Source organism: Dermacentor variabilis, chromosome 10 (genome assembly GCF_050947875.1).
Source record: "Dermacentor variabilis isolate Ectoservices chromosome 10, ASM5094787v1, whole genome shotgun sequence".
NCBI classification, from domain to species: Eukaryota; Metazoa; Arthropoda; class Arachnida; order Ixodida; family Ixodidae; genus Dermacentor; species Dermacentor variabilis.
In genome coordinates, this window is record NC_134577.1 from 545,822 (window position 1) to 559,761 (window position 13,940).

The window sequence follows — 13,940 nt, forward strand, 5'->3', positions numbered from 1 at the left end:
TAGGAGACTCCAGATTAAACGGACACTAAAAGAAAGTTTTCAGTCGAGATAGATTCATAGAGTATTCGTCTAGAAATCTATCGTGTTCTGTATGCCAACATATCGCCTTGTTGCATTTGTAAATATCCACAGAAGGTCTCGCTGCTGCCCCTCAATTTGAACCACCTGTGCTAAAGCAGAGGACTTCACGTCATCTCCCCACAACCTCTGTTTATGCCATTATGTCTTTCGTAAACTCTTTATTTACTTTACATACCAAGCATACTGCTTGGCGGCAGCAGGTGTTCCGCTTGCGTGATCCACTCTGGGCTCTGTTTTGGTTCAGAATAGCGGTCATATGAGCTTCTGCAGCCGGAATGGGACAAGTGGCTGACACACATTGCCCGCCTGCCTCGGCAATTGTAAAATAGAGGAGCGTGATGCCACTTGCAGTGGCGGTACGCAAGACATAGCGGCTGCTCTCTGTGATTGTGAAGCTCTCACGTTGCACATGAGAGGTACCATAGTGGACAACACATAGCACAACTCTGATTTTTCATTTTCATCTTTTCTTCGCTTACAAAAGCTCTATTTTCATTACGAATGACAAATTCGTTACTACATAAGCTTAATATTTTAATCTAGCTTGACTTGATATTTTCCTTTAGTGTCCCTTTAAGTTAAACTGCCTGAGGCTTCGTAACATGCAGCCAAAGCTCGGTATACAAGTGCTTTTGCATCCTGCTTCCATATAAACATTTGTATAAAGGAGAACCTCGCTGATACAATCCCGTTACGTAAGCTTTCCTGGTGCCAACATTCACGATCAACAACACAAAAAATGATTCAAATCAGTCACTCTTATTGCCCGATAATTAAGAAAAATCTTGCGGCCCCTTCCATATAAGAAAAATCCATCAGGGACTGTACTTATTTGCATAAAAGATCAAATTTCACCATAATGGAATTTCGATATAATGAAGCGAACTGTCCATTTCACAAACTTCATTACATCAAGGTTTAACTGTATATTTTACATTTAAAATTCGAACTGCGGCAAACTAAATCACCAGGGAACCAAATACAGTAGAACCTGGTTGATAGACTCTTGTTTAGTAGGATTTTGCGGTGCCAACGTTCGTGATCAGGAACACAAAAAATGATGCAATACAGTTACGCTTCTTTTTTAGCAGTGAATATGTTCTTGGGAAGCATGATCTTTCAGCACCAATGTTCAGTACATCACCAAATTGCATTGTGCGATAACTTATCTGGCTGCTAGATTCTGTGCAAATAAGAAAAGGAATGAGGCACGCATGATCGAGAGCAGTAGGCGCCCGCCATGGCAGCTTCCTCGCAGCACAAGCCTGCCCTTTTCCTCCGCCAGTACTAGTAAATCTAGTGGGTCATAGCACATTGCGTCCAGAGCTGTCGCTGCCAACCCTATTGCGATAAAAGTCTTCATTTATCGAATTGTTTGATGGTGACTTTGGTGTAGTGCCGATGGAAGCGTACCGTGTGCTTTTAAATGGCGATAACCAAACTGTACCGCCATTCCTTGCTGCAGGCAGCACAAAGTGAGCGTCATGTTTCGCTCTGACAGAATCGTATTGTAGCATTGCAACATAGTTCAATTTTGATTTGGTTTCCTGTTGCTGTCTTAAAACAGTATGCAATAGAAGAATGACAAAGTGCTTTTCAGGCTGCTCAACCACCACTAGGTCGTTCCGCATCGGCGTCTCTCACCGAGTGGGCACATCAAAACCTCCTGCCCAACAGCCCCAAAAGAAGAGACCGTTGCCCCAGGTCAACTTTGAGAAGTGCAAACATAAGCTTGCCGAAGTCGGAAGAACAATGCGTGTCTCAGGCATTGCAGGCCCCACCAGCGCAGCATGTGTCAGCGTTACGTGGCGCAATGCTTCATGTAACTCGAATTATGTAGATGTAGACTGCAGTTGAGGCTGCCAAATTTTTTAGTTATGTTGGATGTAGCTTGTCTGGTTAGTAAATTCTTTCTTGCATTTTCTTCCAGAACGTATGAACAAGGTTCAACTGTACAATCACTTAATGTCCCACAATGAACATGATTGCATGATAGAGGGTGTGAGTCAATGGAAAGGAAGTGTAACAGGAGCAAAGAGCTATGGCACAAATTTGTGCAATTGTGCACCAGTGATGCACATGCATAGAAGTACCTAGCACAAGTAGCCATCCCTGTACCTGTGCTCCCAACTACAAAAGATGTTAAGCATTGCACAATGAGTGTTCCGTTAAATTCTCATGGTAAATATTTCAAGCTATAAACACAGCATATGCCGCAGCTGTTTTCAGGAATGGCACATGCACTTCATGGCCACACACACTCGCGAATGTGCTCAGAGCTTAAGGGAGGACTGACACACAAACTTGGTGTCCCCCTTTTCTTGCTTTTTTAGGTAGCTGTCGACTCCGTAGTTATGATATGAGGCTTCCATTACTCAAGAGCACCACCTATGAATATTTACAGCACCTTTTGCATGGCCTGCCAAAAATGGTCGTAAAGTGCAACGTGGCTATGGACGTGAAAAAGGCTAGTGCTCATTTCACTGTATGCAGAGGTGGCGGGGTGTGGTGGTTGAAGGGTGTACAATGACCGTGTCACTGAAAGCTGAAAAACTGGCCCCTCCGATTGTTCGCTTTTCTTGGAAACACTCGGGATGTTTTTTCCCCTGTTGTCTCATTAAGTACTAAATGGACTCAGCTTTAGGCACCATGGCCACAGAGTGTGTGTAGGCGTCAGTGGCATCTGGTACGATAGACGGCCACAACAGGTTTCAGTAACGAAATACGTAACCTTTTTCACATCCGAAGCGTGCTGCTCTTGGCGCATGTTTTGAAATGGCTGTACTAAAAGCTAATGTAATTAAATATTTGCTGTGCTCTCGGGGAATCGAGACTTCATAATATTGTCCCGTGGTCGTGACGTTGAAGAACACAGTAGCAAATACTGTGAAAGACAAAACTAACTTTTATTGGGCGAACCTGTGCCCACAAAAACAGGCTACACTTATAGCACAATGATAGCGGCGAACACGATCGGCGATCGTCGAAAATCTGATCAGCGGGTCAAGCGCGTCCGCTTTTATACAGCAGCCGTCGAATGTTCCAGACTAATCGTTCGGACCCGCGTGCCTTCTGCAAAGTTCTACACCATTCGCGTCAAGTGATGAAATCAGATAACATAAGGTTCAGCGACAACAGACAGCGGATAGAAGCATCGATAACTTTCCAGAAACTTTGGATACATGCAGGCGCGTCCCACGCTGTGCGATTACATTTGTTAGGCGGCGAAACGTGGTTGCCCGATAAAGATAAGTACACGTGTCAATACCCCCCTCTTAAGAAGCATCGTCCCGATGCTACAAATATAAGAGAGCGAAACACAAAAGGACACTTAATAAACATAAGTAACAAAACAACGAAAATAAACAAAGTCGAAAGGTCAGTTACGCGAAGCCTCAAAGTTCATTGACGCTGGTAGTACGGCTTGAGTCGCACAACGTGCGCTATTTCAGGTCGTGAGCGGCGCCGCTGTGATAGCGAAATGCCGTCTGGCACGACCTCATACTCCAGTGCGCCAATATGTCGGATGATCTTGTACGGTCCGAAATAGCGACGCAAAAGCTTGTCGCTCAGTCCTCGTCGGCGTATAGGGGTCCATAACCAAACACTGTCACCGGGCTGGTACTCGACGAAGCGTCGTCTGAGGTTGTAGTGTCGGCTGTCGGTCCTCTGCTGGTTCTTAATCCGCAGGCGGGCGAGCTGTCGGGCTTCTTCGGCGCGCTGGAGATAGGTAGCGACGTCAAGATTCTCCTCGTCAGAGACGTGCGGCAGCATGGCGTAGAGCGTCGTCGTCGGATTCCTGCCGTAAACCAGCTTAAACGGCGTGATCTGTGTTGTTTCTTGCACCGCCGTGTTGTAAGCGAATGTTACGTACGGCAGGACCGCATCCCAGGTCTCGTGTTTGACGTCGACGTACATTGCTAGCATGCTGGCGAGGGTTTTATTCAGGTGCTTCGTAAGACCATTCATCTGTGGGTGGTAGGCAGTTGTCCTCCTGTGCCTTGTCTGACTGTACTGAAGAATGGCTTGGGTGAGCTCCGCTGTAAAGGCTGTTCTGCTGTCGGTGATGAGGACTTCTGGGGCGCCATGTCGCAGCAGAATGCTTTCGATGAAAAATTGTGCCACTTCGGCTGCGCTGCCTTTCGGCAGAGCTTTAGTTTCAACGAAGCGGGTGAGGTAGTCCTTTGCCACGATGATCCATTTATTTCCGGACGTTGACGTCGGAAACGGTCCCAACAAGTCCATCCCGATCTGCTGAAAAGGTCGGCAAGGAGGCTTGATCGGCTGTAGTGATCCGGCTGGCCTCGTCGGTGGTGTCTTGCGTCGCTGACAGTCTCGGCATGTCTTGACATAACGGGCAACGTCGGCGATTAGGTGCAGCCAGTAATACCTTTCTTGTATCCTCGATAGCGTCCGAGAGAAGCCGAGGTGCCCGGCGGTCGGATCGTCATGTAGGGCACGCAGTACTTCTGGATGCAGCGCCGACGGAACAACAAGAAAGTAGTTGGCGCGGACTGGTGAGAAGTTCTTCTTCACGAGTAGATTGCTTTAAAGTGTGAAGGAAGATAATCCGCGCTTAAATGCCCTGGGGACAATGTCGGTGTGCCCTTCCAAATATTCGACAAGGCCTTTTAGCTCCGGGTCTGCCCGTTGCTGTTCAGCGAAGTCTTCCCCACTTATCATTCCAAGGAAGGTGTTGTCATTCTCGTCATCTTGCGGCGGCGAGTCAATGGGGGCGCGTGATAGGCAATCGGCATCGGAGTGTTTTTGTCCGGACTTGCGAGAGGTACTGGGATCGATACCCAGCACCTCCACCAGATGTCACGTGGTCGTGACGTCAAAGAACACAGTAGCAATACTGTAAAAGGCAAAACTAGCTTTTATTGGGCGAACCTGTGCCCACAAAACGGGCTACACTTAAAGCACAACGAGAGTGGCGAACACAGTCGGCGATTATCGAAAATCTGATCAACGGGTCAAGCGCGTCGGCTTTTATACATCAATCGCCGAATGTTCCAGACTAATCGCTGGGACCCACATGCCTTCCACAAAGTTCTACATTATTCGCGCCGCGCACACACGCAATCAGATTACACAAGTTTCGGTCACAGACAGTGGATGGAGCCATCGATAACATTCCAGAAACTTCCCACACATGCAAGCACGTCCTGCGCTGTGTGACAACATTTGCTAGGCGGTGAAACGTGTCGTCCGATAAAGACAAGTACACATGTCAATACGTTGTTGGATGGACCGGGGCCGCTACTTCGAATTATCCAAAATTTCAAATTAACGACTTGTGAATTAATGAGGTTCTACTGTAACATGAGGGCACCTGGGAAGAAACGTTTGTCACGGAGTCGCTGGTCATTTCTGACTGTCTTGGGAAGCAGCAAGCCTACTACAGGCTATCTGCCATGTGTAATCAGACCGGGCAATAAGAGTTGCATGCATACTCACTAGTTGAAACATAAAGTCGGTTCACGTCCGAACAAAAGGTAAAAGGGAGAGTATCCAGCAGTGTCGTGGCGGGAGGAATTATATGTGAAAGTCACATATAGCAGTACAAAGCCCCAATCACGGTGGTCAGCCGACATGTACTTTGAAAGCATGTCTGTTAAGGTCCAATTCAAGCACTCGGTGAGCAGATTCATCTGGGCTGGTTAGATGTGGTGATGTTGTGTGCATGGAAAAGCAGTGCAGGACATCATCAATGACTTTAGAAAGAAAGGTACAGCCTTGGTCAGTCAGCAATTGACGTGGGGCACCGTGTACTAAAACTACATCACAGAGCAGAAAGTCTGCCACGTCTGTAACACACCTGGTTACCAGCGCTTGTGTCACTGCATAGCACATTGCGTAATCGGTAGTGAGGGCAATCCATTTGTTCCCTGAAGCAGACGTAGCAAAGGGTATGAGAAGGTCCAAACCAACACATCAGAAGGGCTCAGGTGGGAAGTCGATGGGCTAAAAAAACTCAGCAGGAAGCGCAGACGGTTTCCTTCGGCACTGACAGATCTTGCAGGTGCTGACATAACGCTACACCAAGCGAGCTAGGCCAGGCCAATAGAAGCGATGGCACATGCGGCCATGTGTGCGAGCAACACCAAGGTGGCCAGCAGTTGGGGCATCGTGAAGATCACGAAAAACTGTAGAGCACAGGTGTGATGGTATAACTAGGAGAAGATCAGGATCGTCAGGGTACTCTTTATGGAGATATCCACACGTTAACACTTATTTGTACCCTGTAAATCCACAAATAAAGAATTTATTTATTATTATTATTATTATAAGGCACCATCCTTCAGGGTGAACATGCACAAAGAGGCGTTGCTAGGAGAGGATGACAGATGGTGGATTATTTCTCTTAAGTACGCATCCCGACGGTGTTTGTTGGTGAAGTTAAATAACTGGCTCATGGAAAAGACGCAATCGAGGGATTCAGTGCATGCAGAGTCACAGCCGGCCAAAAGGTAGTGGGACAAACAGCCAGCACCTTTGTGCACCTTCTATATGACCGTGTAGGTCTACACTTTCAGGTACAGTGCCCATTAAGCGATTCTACCTGTAGGATGTTTCAAAGAGATGAGCCAACAAAGGGCATGGTGGTCAGAAACTACTGTGAACTGTCGGCCGAATAGATAAGGGCAAAATTTTGCAATTCACCATACAAGCTTCAGAAGAACTCCAGTTTGGCCTAGTTGTTTACTTCATGTACAGCAAAACCTCGTTAATTTGAACTTGGTTATCTCGAAATCCTGAAAATTCAAAGGTTTTTTGCGGTCTGTATTTTCCAATGTAAATCTGATCGGACAATTCGAACCGGCGGCCTAGGCCAACCCGGTTAATTCGAAGATTTGGGGTGCTATGCAGCAATTTCCGATCCCCATTTCACCGCAAACCCGGCGAAACGACGGCCATTCGGAGCCACGAGGCGATGCCACATAGCAATCGCGATTATTCCTAGACAAAGCGCCTGACTCGTAGTACTGCTAGCACAAAAATCAGTCCACGGTACGCCCCACACACCGCCAAAACGCACGCCTGCAGATGAGAAGACATGCTTTACTGCAACACAGCGGGCATACCGGTTTTTGGCACGTGCTCTTGTCCCCCACTCTGCATGCTCCTCACAGTCGCAGCGTCAGAGCGTGTTCCGTGCCGCTGCCACTGGTTGCCATTCCCCCATTCTCTCACCGCGCCTGCGGCGATGTGTGTGCGGGACACGCCGGTCTGCGCCGTTTCTTTGTGTACAGTGGTTAGGAGTGTTGCAGCTAGCGTGGTTTTTTCTTTTTTTTTCTGAACTGTGCAAAAGTGCCAGTGAGCGAAGATGCCAAAGTATAAGACTTTAATGCTGCAGCAGAAGTTCTGCTTGACCAAAGAAGCAGGTAATAACACGTGTTCCAAGACCGAGTTCGCTGAAACGCACAGCGTGCCCCTCTTGACATTGTCCACAATATTGAAGAACAAGTCGAAGGTACTGGAGGCCTACAGCAAGTCATATTCTTCGAAGTGGTCACGAGCATGGGCTTCCATGTATCAAGATGTGGAATCGGCTTCACTTTGCTGGCTGCAGAAAGCAAACGCAGCCCACCTTCCCGTCAACGGAACGATACTGCAGGACAAGGCCAACGACTTGGCTCTACAACTTGGGCACGAAGAGTTCAAGTGTAGCAATGGATGGTTCAGCCGAGTAGAACTTGTTGCTGGGCGAGTTGGTTGGGATCTAAAGAATACATTGTTGCGCCAAAAAAGGAAAAAAAGACTTGGTCTGCATCGTGTGGGGGCACGACTTGAATCTGCTCTCATGAAGTCGTGCCCCCACACGATGCAGACTAGCTTTGATAAGCAATTGGCGAGGCTACACACAGCCGGCTACCCGAGCTCGGTCGTTGGGGCGGTGTCTAAAACATTGCTCCAGAAGGTGAAGGGAAAAAGGCATGCGCCTAGGCCCGACCAAAAACGAGGCAAACCCGCAGTGGTGCCATACGTCCACAAGCTTTCCCACAACTTGAAGAAAGTCGCTACTAGGTTTGGTGTGCCAGTTGTTTTCTCGGCACCACGCAAGTTGGCTGGACTGTGTCCGCGCATAAGCCGCGTTGACAAAAAGTCAGGATGCCAGAAAAAGCACACTAGACAGTACGTCAAATGTGCGACGGGCGTTATTTACGAAATACCGCTAAAATGTGGGAAAACCTACGTTGGACAAACGGGGAGATGTGTTAATGACCGGGCCCGGGAGCATGAATTGTCTGTAATCAATAACGGTAATGCGCATTTACCTGCGCATTGCACGGTTTGCATGGAAGGCAGATGCCAGCCACTGCTGCGTGAGATAAAGATACTTGGCAGGAGTGGTGATACGTTAGCAAGAGAACTTTTGGAGGCATATCACATTAAAAAGAGAGGCACGAGTTGTATTAGTGACACGTCTGTTTTTCTGTTTGAAAATGAGTTGCAACTGTTAAAAACGTCACTGGATTCGCTCTAGGGCAACACTGATGTACGCATGCGCATTTGTTCTTTCTCCCTGCCCTGCTGTAAGAATAAAATCAGTTGAAGTTCAGCGCTCAATCTGTCTTTTCGTACTCTTCCTTCCCAAGTCTTTTTTTCCTTTTTTGGCGCAACAATGTATTCTTTAGATGGTTCAGCCGTTTTAAAGAGCGCAATAATTTGACCTTCGTAGCCATCTGTGGCAAGAGCGGCAGCGCAAACGAGAGCGTCGTCGACGACTAGAAGAAACACACATTGGCTCCGTTGCTTAGCGAGTACGGTGCAGACGATGTGTACAACCTTGATGAGGCAGCCTTTTTTTACAAGATGCTGCCCACAAAAATGTTCGCAGCGAAGAACACCGTGGCCAAGGGTCGAAAGCAGGGTAAGGAAAGAATTACCGTTCTGCTTGGCTCGAACATGTGCGGTAAACACAACCTTCCGCTACTCGTAGCTGGAAAGAGTGGGAAGCCTCGCTGTCTTAAAAGTGCACAGCTGCCGCCAAGGGATGAGCTTATCTACCGGCACAGCAAGAAAGCCTGGATCACAAGCACAATATTTGAAGATTATGTTTGGCAGCTTGACCGCAAGTTCGTGGCCACAGGCAGGAATGTACTCTTCGTTGTTGATAATTGCCCGGCGCATGGTGACATCCCACACCTGAAAGCTATTAGGATGGTATTTCTTCCTCTGAACACCACGTCGATCTCGCAGCCAATGGACCATGACGTCATTCACCACACGAGGAAGATTTACTGCCACCACCTGCTCAAGCGCATGCTCCTTTGCTGCGAAAACGGCAAGGAGTACTCCATCGACCTCCTCGGTGCCATATGTCTTATGTGTATACATGGAAGCAAGTGGAACCCACCTTGACCATGCAGTGTTTTGAACACGCTAGCTTCTCGAAGCAAAGCACCATCAATGCTGATGCTGACTATTAATGTGCACTTGATGAAGAAGGAGCCAAGTATCGCAACTGCATCAATGCACTCTGTGCATAGAATATAGAATCATCGGCATTTGTGCGCTGTCCAAAGCTGTCGGCAATCTACAAAGACGGTTTAAACGCATGAAAAGCTTCCCGGTTCATGCAGTACGTGTAGTGACGTTCATCTGCGCGCCATCCGCACACTACTCGTAACCGAAGTCGTAAAGGCGCCGAATTCCGTCGGCTACTTGAGACGGTCGGTTTCTCGCTGTGCGCGAGAGAAGGGGGAGCGTAGCGTCCTTGCGTGCGCCGGCTTTCCAGCACATGCAAACTCTACATTTGCACTGTGTTATGGTAGCTGCATGCAGGCTGTTTTACAACACACGTGCAAATAGAAAATTCGCGGCGCTTTGCGACGAAACCTGCGTCAAGGGCGGGAGATAAACATGCACTTTCCGTTCAGCGTGCTAACACGAAGGAGCTCGCAGTAAATCAAAATCCAGGTTTGGGCGAGTTCGTGTATTCATAAGGCCTTCCAACACCAGTTATCATCAGTCAGTCCACACTCATGCCGTCTTTGTTTTCGTGCTCCGATCTTTTCGCGCTTGTGGGAAGTAATGGAAGACAACATCGTCGCGGCCGCTGGTGTTCGTGCAACCGTAGGCTGCACAGAAAGCCGGCATAATCGGCCCACCCCTTCAGTTGATGCTGCGCACGCTGACTACCACTCTACATACAAGCAGACGCACCAACAAAGGAATGCAGGGTCGATCGAAGCAGATTATGATGGCACGCACGCAGAAACAAGCACAGTCAGGCACGGTCACGGAGGCTGCGAAGGAATGGAACACTAGTGTTGACGTCACAACACCGCGGTTTCCGGTCTCCGCTCGCATCGTCAGCGTCAGCAGCAGCGCGCGGCATTCGACGGGGGGCGGAGCTACAGCGCAATTTTAACCGACGATTACGTCGCTCCTAATTGAAAAAAAAAAAACCCTCAAATTTTACTTACATGGTTTATAAGTTTATGAGCGCCTTATTGAATTCGACAGACTCTTCAGCTTCCCTTTAAGAACCACATATAATTCATGAATTTGGTGTGATTTAGATGTACTATTCGTAGCAATTTACAATATTGCGATATTTATTATTGCTGAGTTATAGAGTTGTGCACTTGATTCTCTTGTTTTCTGAAAATTTATGATTTTCAAAAATCGTTATTCAGAATTGATGGCCAAAATAAAGAATAGCCAGATTTTAACTTTCTTTTTTTTAAATGGCACAAACCTCATCAAATTGGATGCAGTGGTTGCCGAGAAAAAGGATTTCTCTCCCTCATACTTAGGAGCCCCTGAGCTAAAGCTTCTTTTAAGAACTGCACTGCAGTGCCTCAGCCACAAAATAGAAAGGAGTGAGCACTGGCTCATTTGTGTAAACAAATCTTTTCATGCAGCACTAGCCAGGATTTGCGTTTTTTTTTTCTTTTACCAGTTTTGGCAAATAAGTTTTGTGGAAACCCGCAAGGTGGATGAAGGTTCATGAAAGGGAAAGTTGTCATCCATCTGACTGTAGCACAAAGCTACAACAGAAAGCCATATGAGTTTCTGAGAAAGAAAGCTTCGCAGTTGAAAAAAAAAAGATCTGGAGGATGCTTAAGCTTTGCCATTAAGAGTGGAACATGATAGCGTTTAAAGATCCCCGACTGCTTCTCACGACTCCCGGCAACTGCAGCTTATGTAACCATAATGTTTACTGGGAAACGCTGGCGGTGAACACTATGCACAAAGCTAAGCTTTGTGGTAGAAATGTGGCCTCCCGCATGGGTCGATCTGTTATTGCTTCGCACTTTCAATATTTCAGTCTGAGAAGATTTAATATAAAAGACATGCGCCGCCAGTGCTTTGTTTCATGACGTGTGTGGGTTGTCATGCTCAAAATTCTGAGGAATAACATTGAAAAGAATGCAAGACAAGGTATGGGCAACTTTTGTGATAGAAGAAGAATGTTAGTGCCATATAATATATATACGGCAATTTTTGCTCCCAGGACGCCAATGTCAGTGCTGACACTACATTTTCTGCGAAACAGGGCCTTTAATGCTACCGCGTTAAAATTTGTATTTGTCTGGACTTCTTTTTTTCCCCCTTTTCATGACTATTCATTACCACTTTCAATACAAATTCCCACTACAGGAAATTATTTTGCAGGTACAAACAATTTCATTGCAACAAGATTCAACTGCTCTTTGAGTTGAAGTACCTTTACCTACTTTTGTCAACCCTTACCTTAACACTTACCTTTCAAAACTTATGTTAGCCACGAAATGAGTGGCAAGTCTAACACACATCAAGCTTAAGCTTTACAGTGAGGCTGTATTACTCTACCCTGCAATGCATTTGTCTTGTTCGTGGGGAAAAATGTGGGCCGATCCTGGATGTAGTGTAATGCCATAGTGGAGGTGGAGCAGGCTTCAAGCACTCCGCCAATAATAATAATAATAATAATAATAATAATAATAATAATAATAAAAACAAATCAAGATGCATTACGACGCAGTACTCAGAAAGCTGTCATCACTATCATTACAAAATTATGAAAATAAGTACATGTACCATTGTTTTACCCTGTGTGATGTGCTATAGCTTCGGTGGTGATCAACCTTCACAGAGTGGAATGGCTCCTCAATTTTTTTAAGTATCTCTGAAAACATTCCAAGACCTTTTGTGATTAAAGTAATGTACTTAGGGTAGCTGAACACAGGCTGTCGAGCAGTAGAGCAGTAGAACACACTTGAACCTTCACATGCCCTTCAGTCAAGGCAAGGACATGTCACCATACTCCTGTTTACTTGACTGCCTAAACTTCTCTCTGCTGTAGTGTCACCACCAAATGCACATCGATGTGGGGAACTTATGAACCTGTCAAAACATCTTCATATACTGACAGCTGTTCTGAGTAAAGGTGAAAGTGCCTGCCTGGCAAGGTGCATCCCATGTCAAGCAGCCAAGGCTGCAATTTACAGCCCCTCACCTGTGAGGGGAATCCCAGCCACTCAGGTCATACTTGGAAAGATCACCTCCGCCATCCTCCTCCTCCTCCTCTTCCTCCTCCTCCTCTTCCTCCTCCTTATCATTGTCAGCATTCTCCTTTTCTTCATCCTCCCTTTCTGATCGCCGGGAGGGAGGACTGGCTGCCCGGTCATCATCTCGTCGAGCCCGCTTCTTTCGGCGGCCGAACTGGGGATGAGAAAAATGAGTAAAGAGCCAGGCCAAATAACACGGACAAAGACTGCGTGAGCACCAAACATATGGGCTGATGACAGTAAGCACAGCAGCGACAAGGCAAGAGCGACTACAGAAAAAGCATAAGGCATTTTATCACATCTTTGAGTATCTTTGAGCTCCAATTAAGTAAAGAGATCTGTGCCCCACTTTCAATTTCATCTGACATCATCTGTGGTGCTACCAAAATAGGTTCTCTATATACTAGTGGTAGGTTCCGCTACAAGAAATGGGATGAACCACGCTTTTCCGAAATATGCTCAGTCAAGATGTTTGTTGAGGACATATGTTTGGTTTTAACACACCTTCGATTAGAACTATCAATCTAGCGGGGCACAAGCAGAAAGGGCAATCAATAACTGGCAGCACCCACAATGACCATTACATTGCTAGACACGTGGGAGTATTACAAAATGCGTGGATGCAACAACAAGCAAAAAATGTCACAGTTAAAATTTCATGTGCATCTAGCTCAAAGTGACAAACTCACACTGAAACCAAGGACACAGCCCAACCAGAAAACAATGGCTATACTCTATCTGTAAAAATGACAATAATACAAATAAAATACTTGCACGAGGCCTTAACGGTCATGATATTTTATGAGGCTACAATATTGCTACAGTGCAAAGCAGACATTGATAACCACAACTTCACTCTACTACATGACGTCATCACACACGAGAACAGGAAACAACGCCCCAATAAGATGACTCAAGAAAACAGGAAAAAATTCTAGCAGTGAACCACTTTCCAATTTTAAGAAAGAACAAAAACAATAACGAGACTCGGACAGCAAAAAGTGCAATCATACCTTGGGCATAGGGAAACCTTTCGAACCTCGAAGACACTAGTTCCAACATCTCATAAACAACCTTAGCATCAAATTAAGAAATTGTTTTTCCCAACCTGCAACTTATTTGCCAAGTGTAATTTGTGTCAGAAATGTCTATTGGAGCTTCTACTACTTCAAAAATGTGTGACAGTGCTCCTTTAAACCTCCCCTTTCCTTGCTACCATAAATATGCTTATTTTTGGTACTTCTACTGTTTTATTTCAAGACATGTTAGCCATAACATATACCCCAATACATAAAATTGCAGCCTAATTGTAGGTGTTTTAAATAGAATTAAAGCAGACATAAGTGCACTGAA

The 13,940-nt window shown here is 46.2% G+C and overlaps 1 protein-coding gene across 4 annotated transcripts in view; it reads right to left on the reverse strand.

Moving 5' to 3' along the window:
* LOC142559715 (zinc finger Ran-binding domain-containing protein 2-like) overlaps positions 1-13,940 on the reverse strand; it is a 122,223-nt gene that overhangs the window by 13,527 nt on the left and 94,756 nt on the right. For all 4 annotated transcript variants that reach the window (XM_075671283.1, XM_075671281.1, XM_075671282.1 and 1 more), the window contains one exon: positions 12,536-12,741. In XM_075671283.1, coding sequence (XP_075527398.1) covers positions 12,536-12,741 — 206 coding nt within the window. The remainder of the gene's footprint in view (positions 1-12,535; positions 12,742-13,940) is intronic.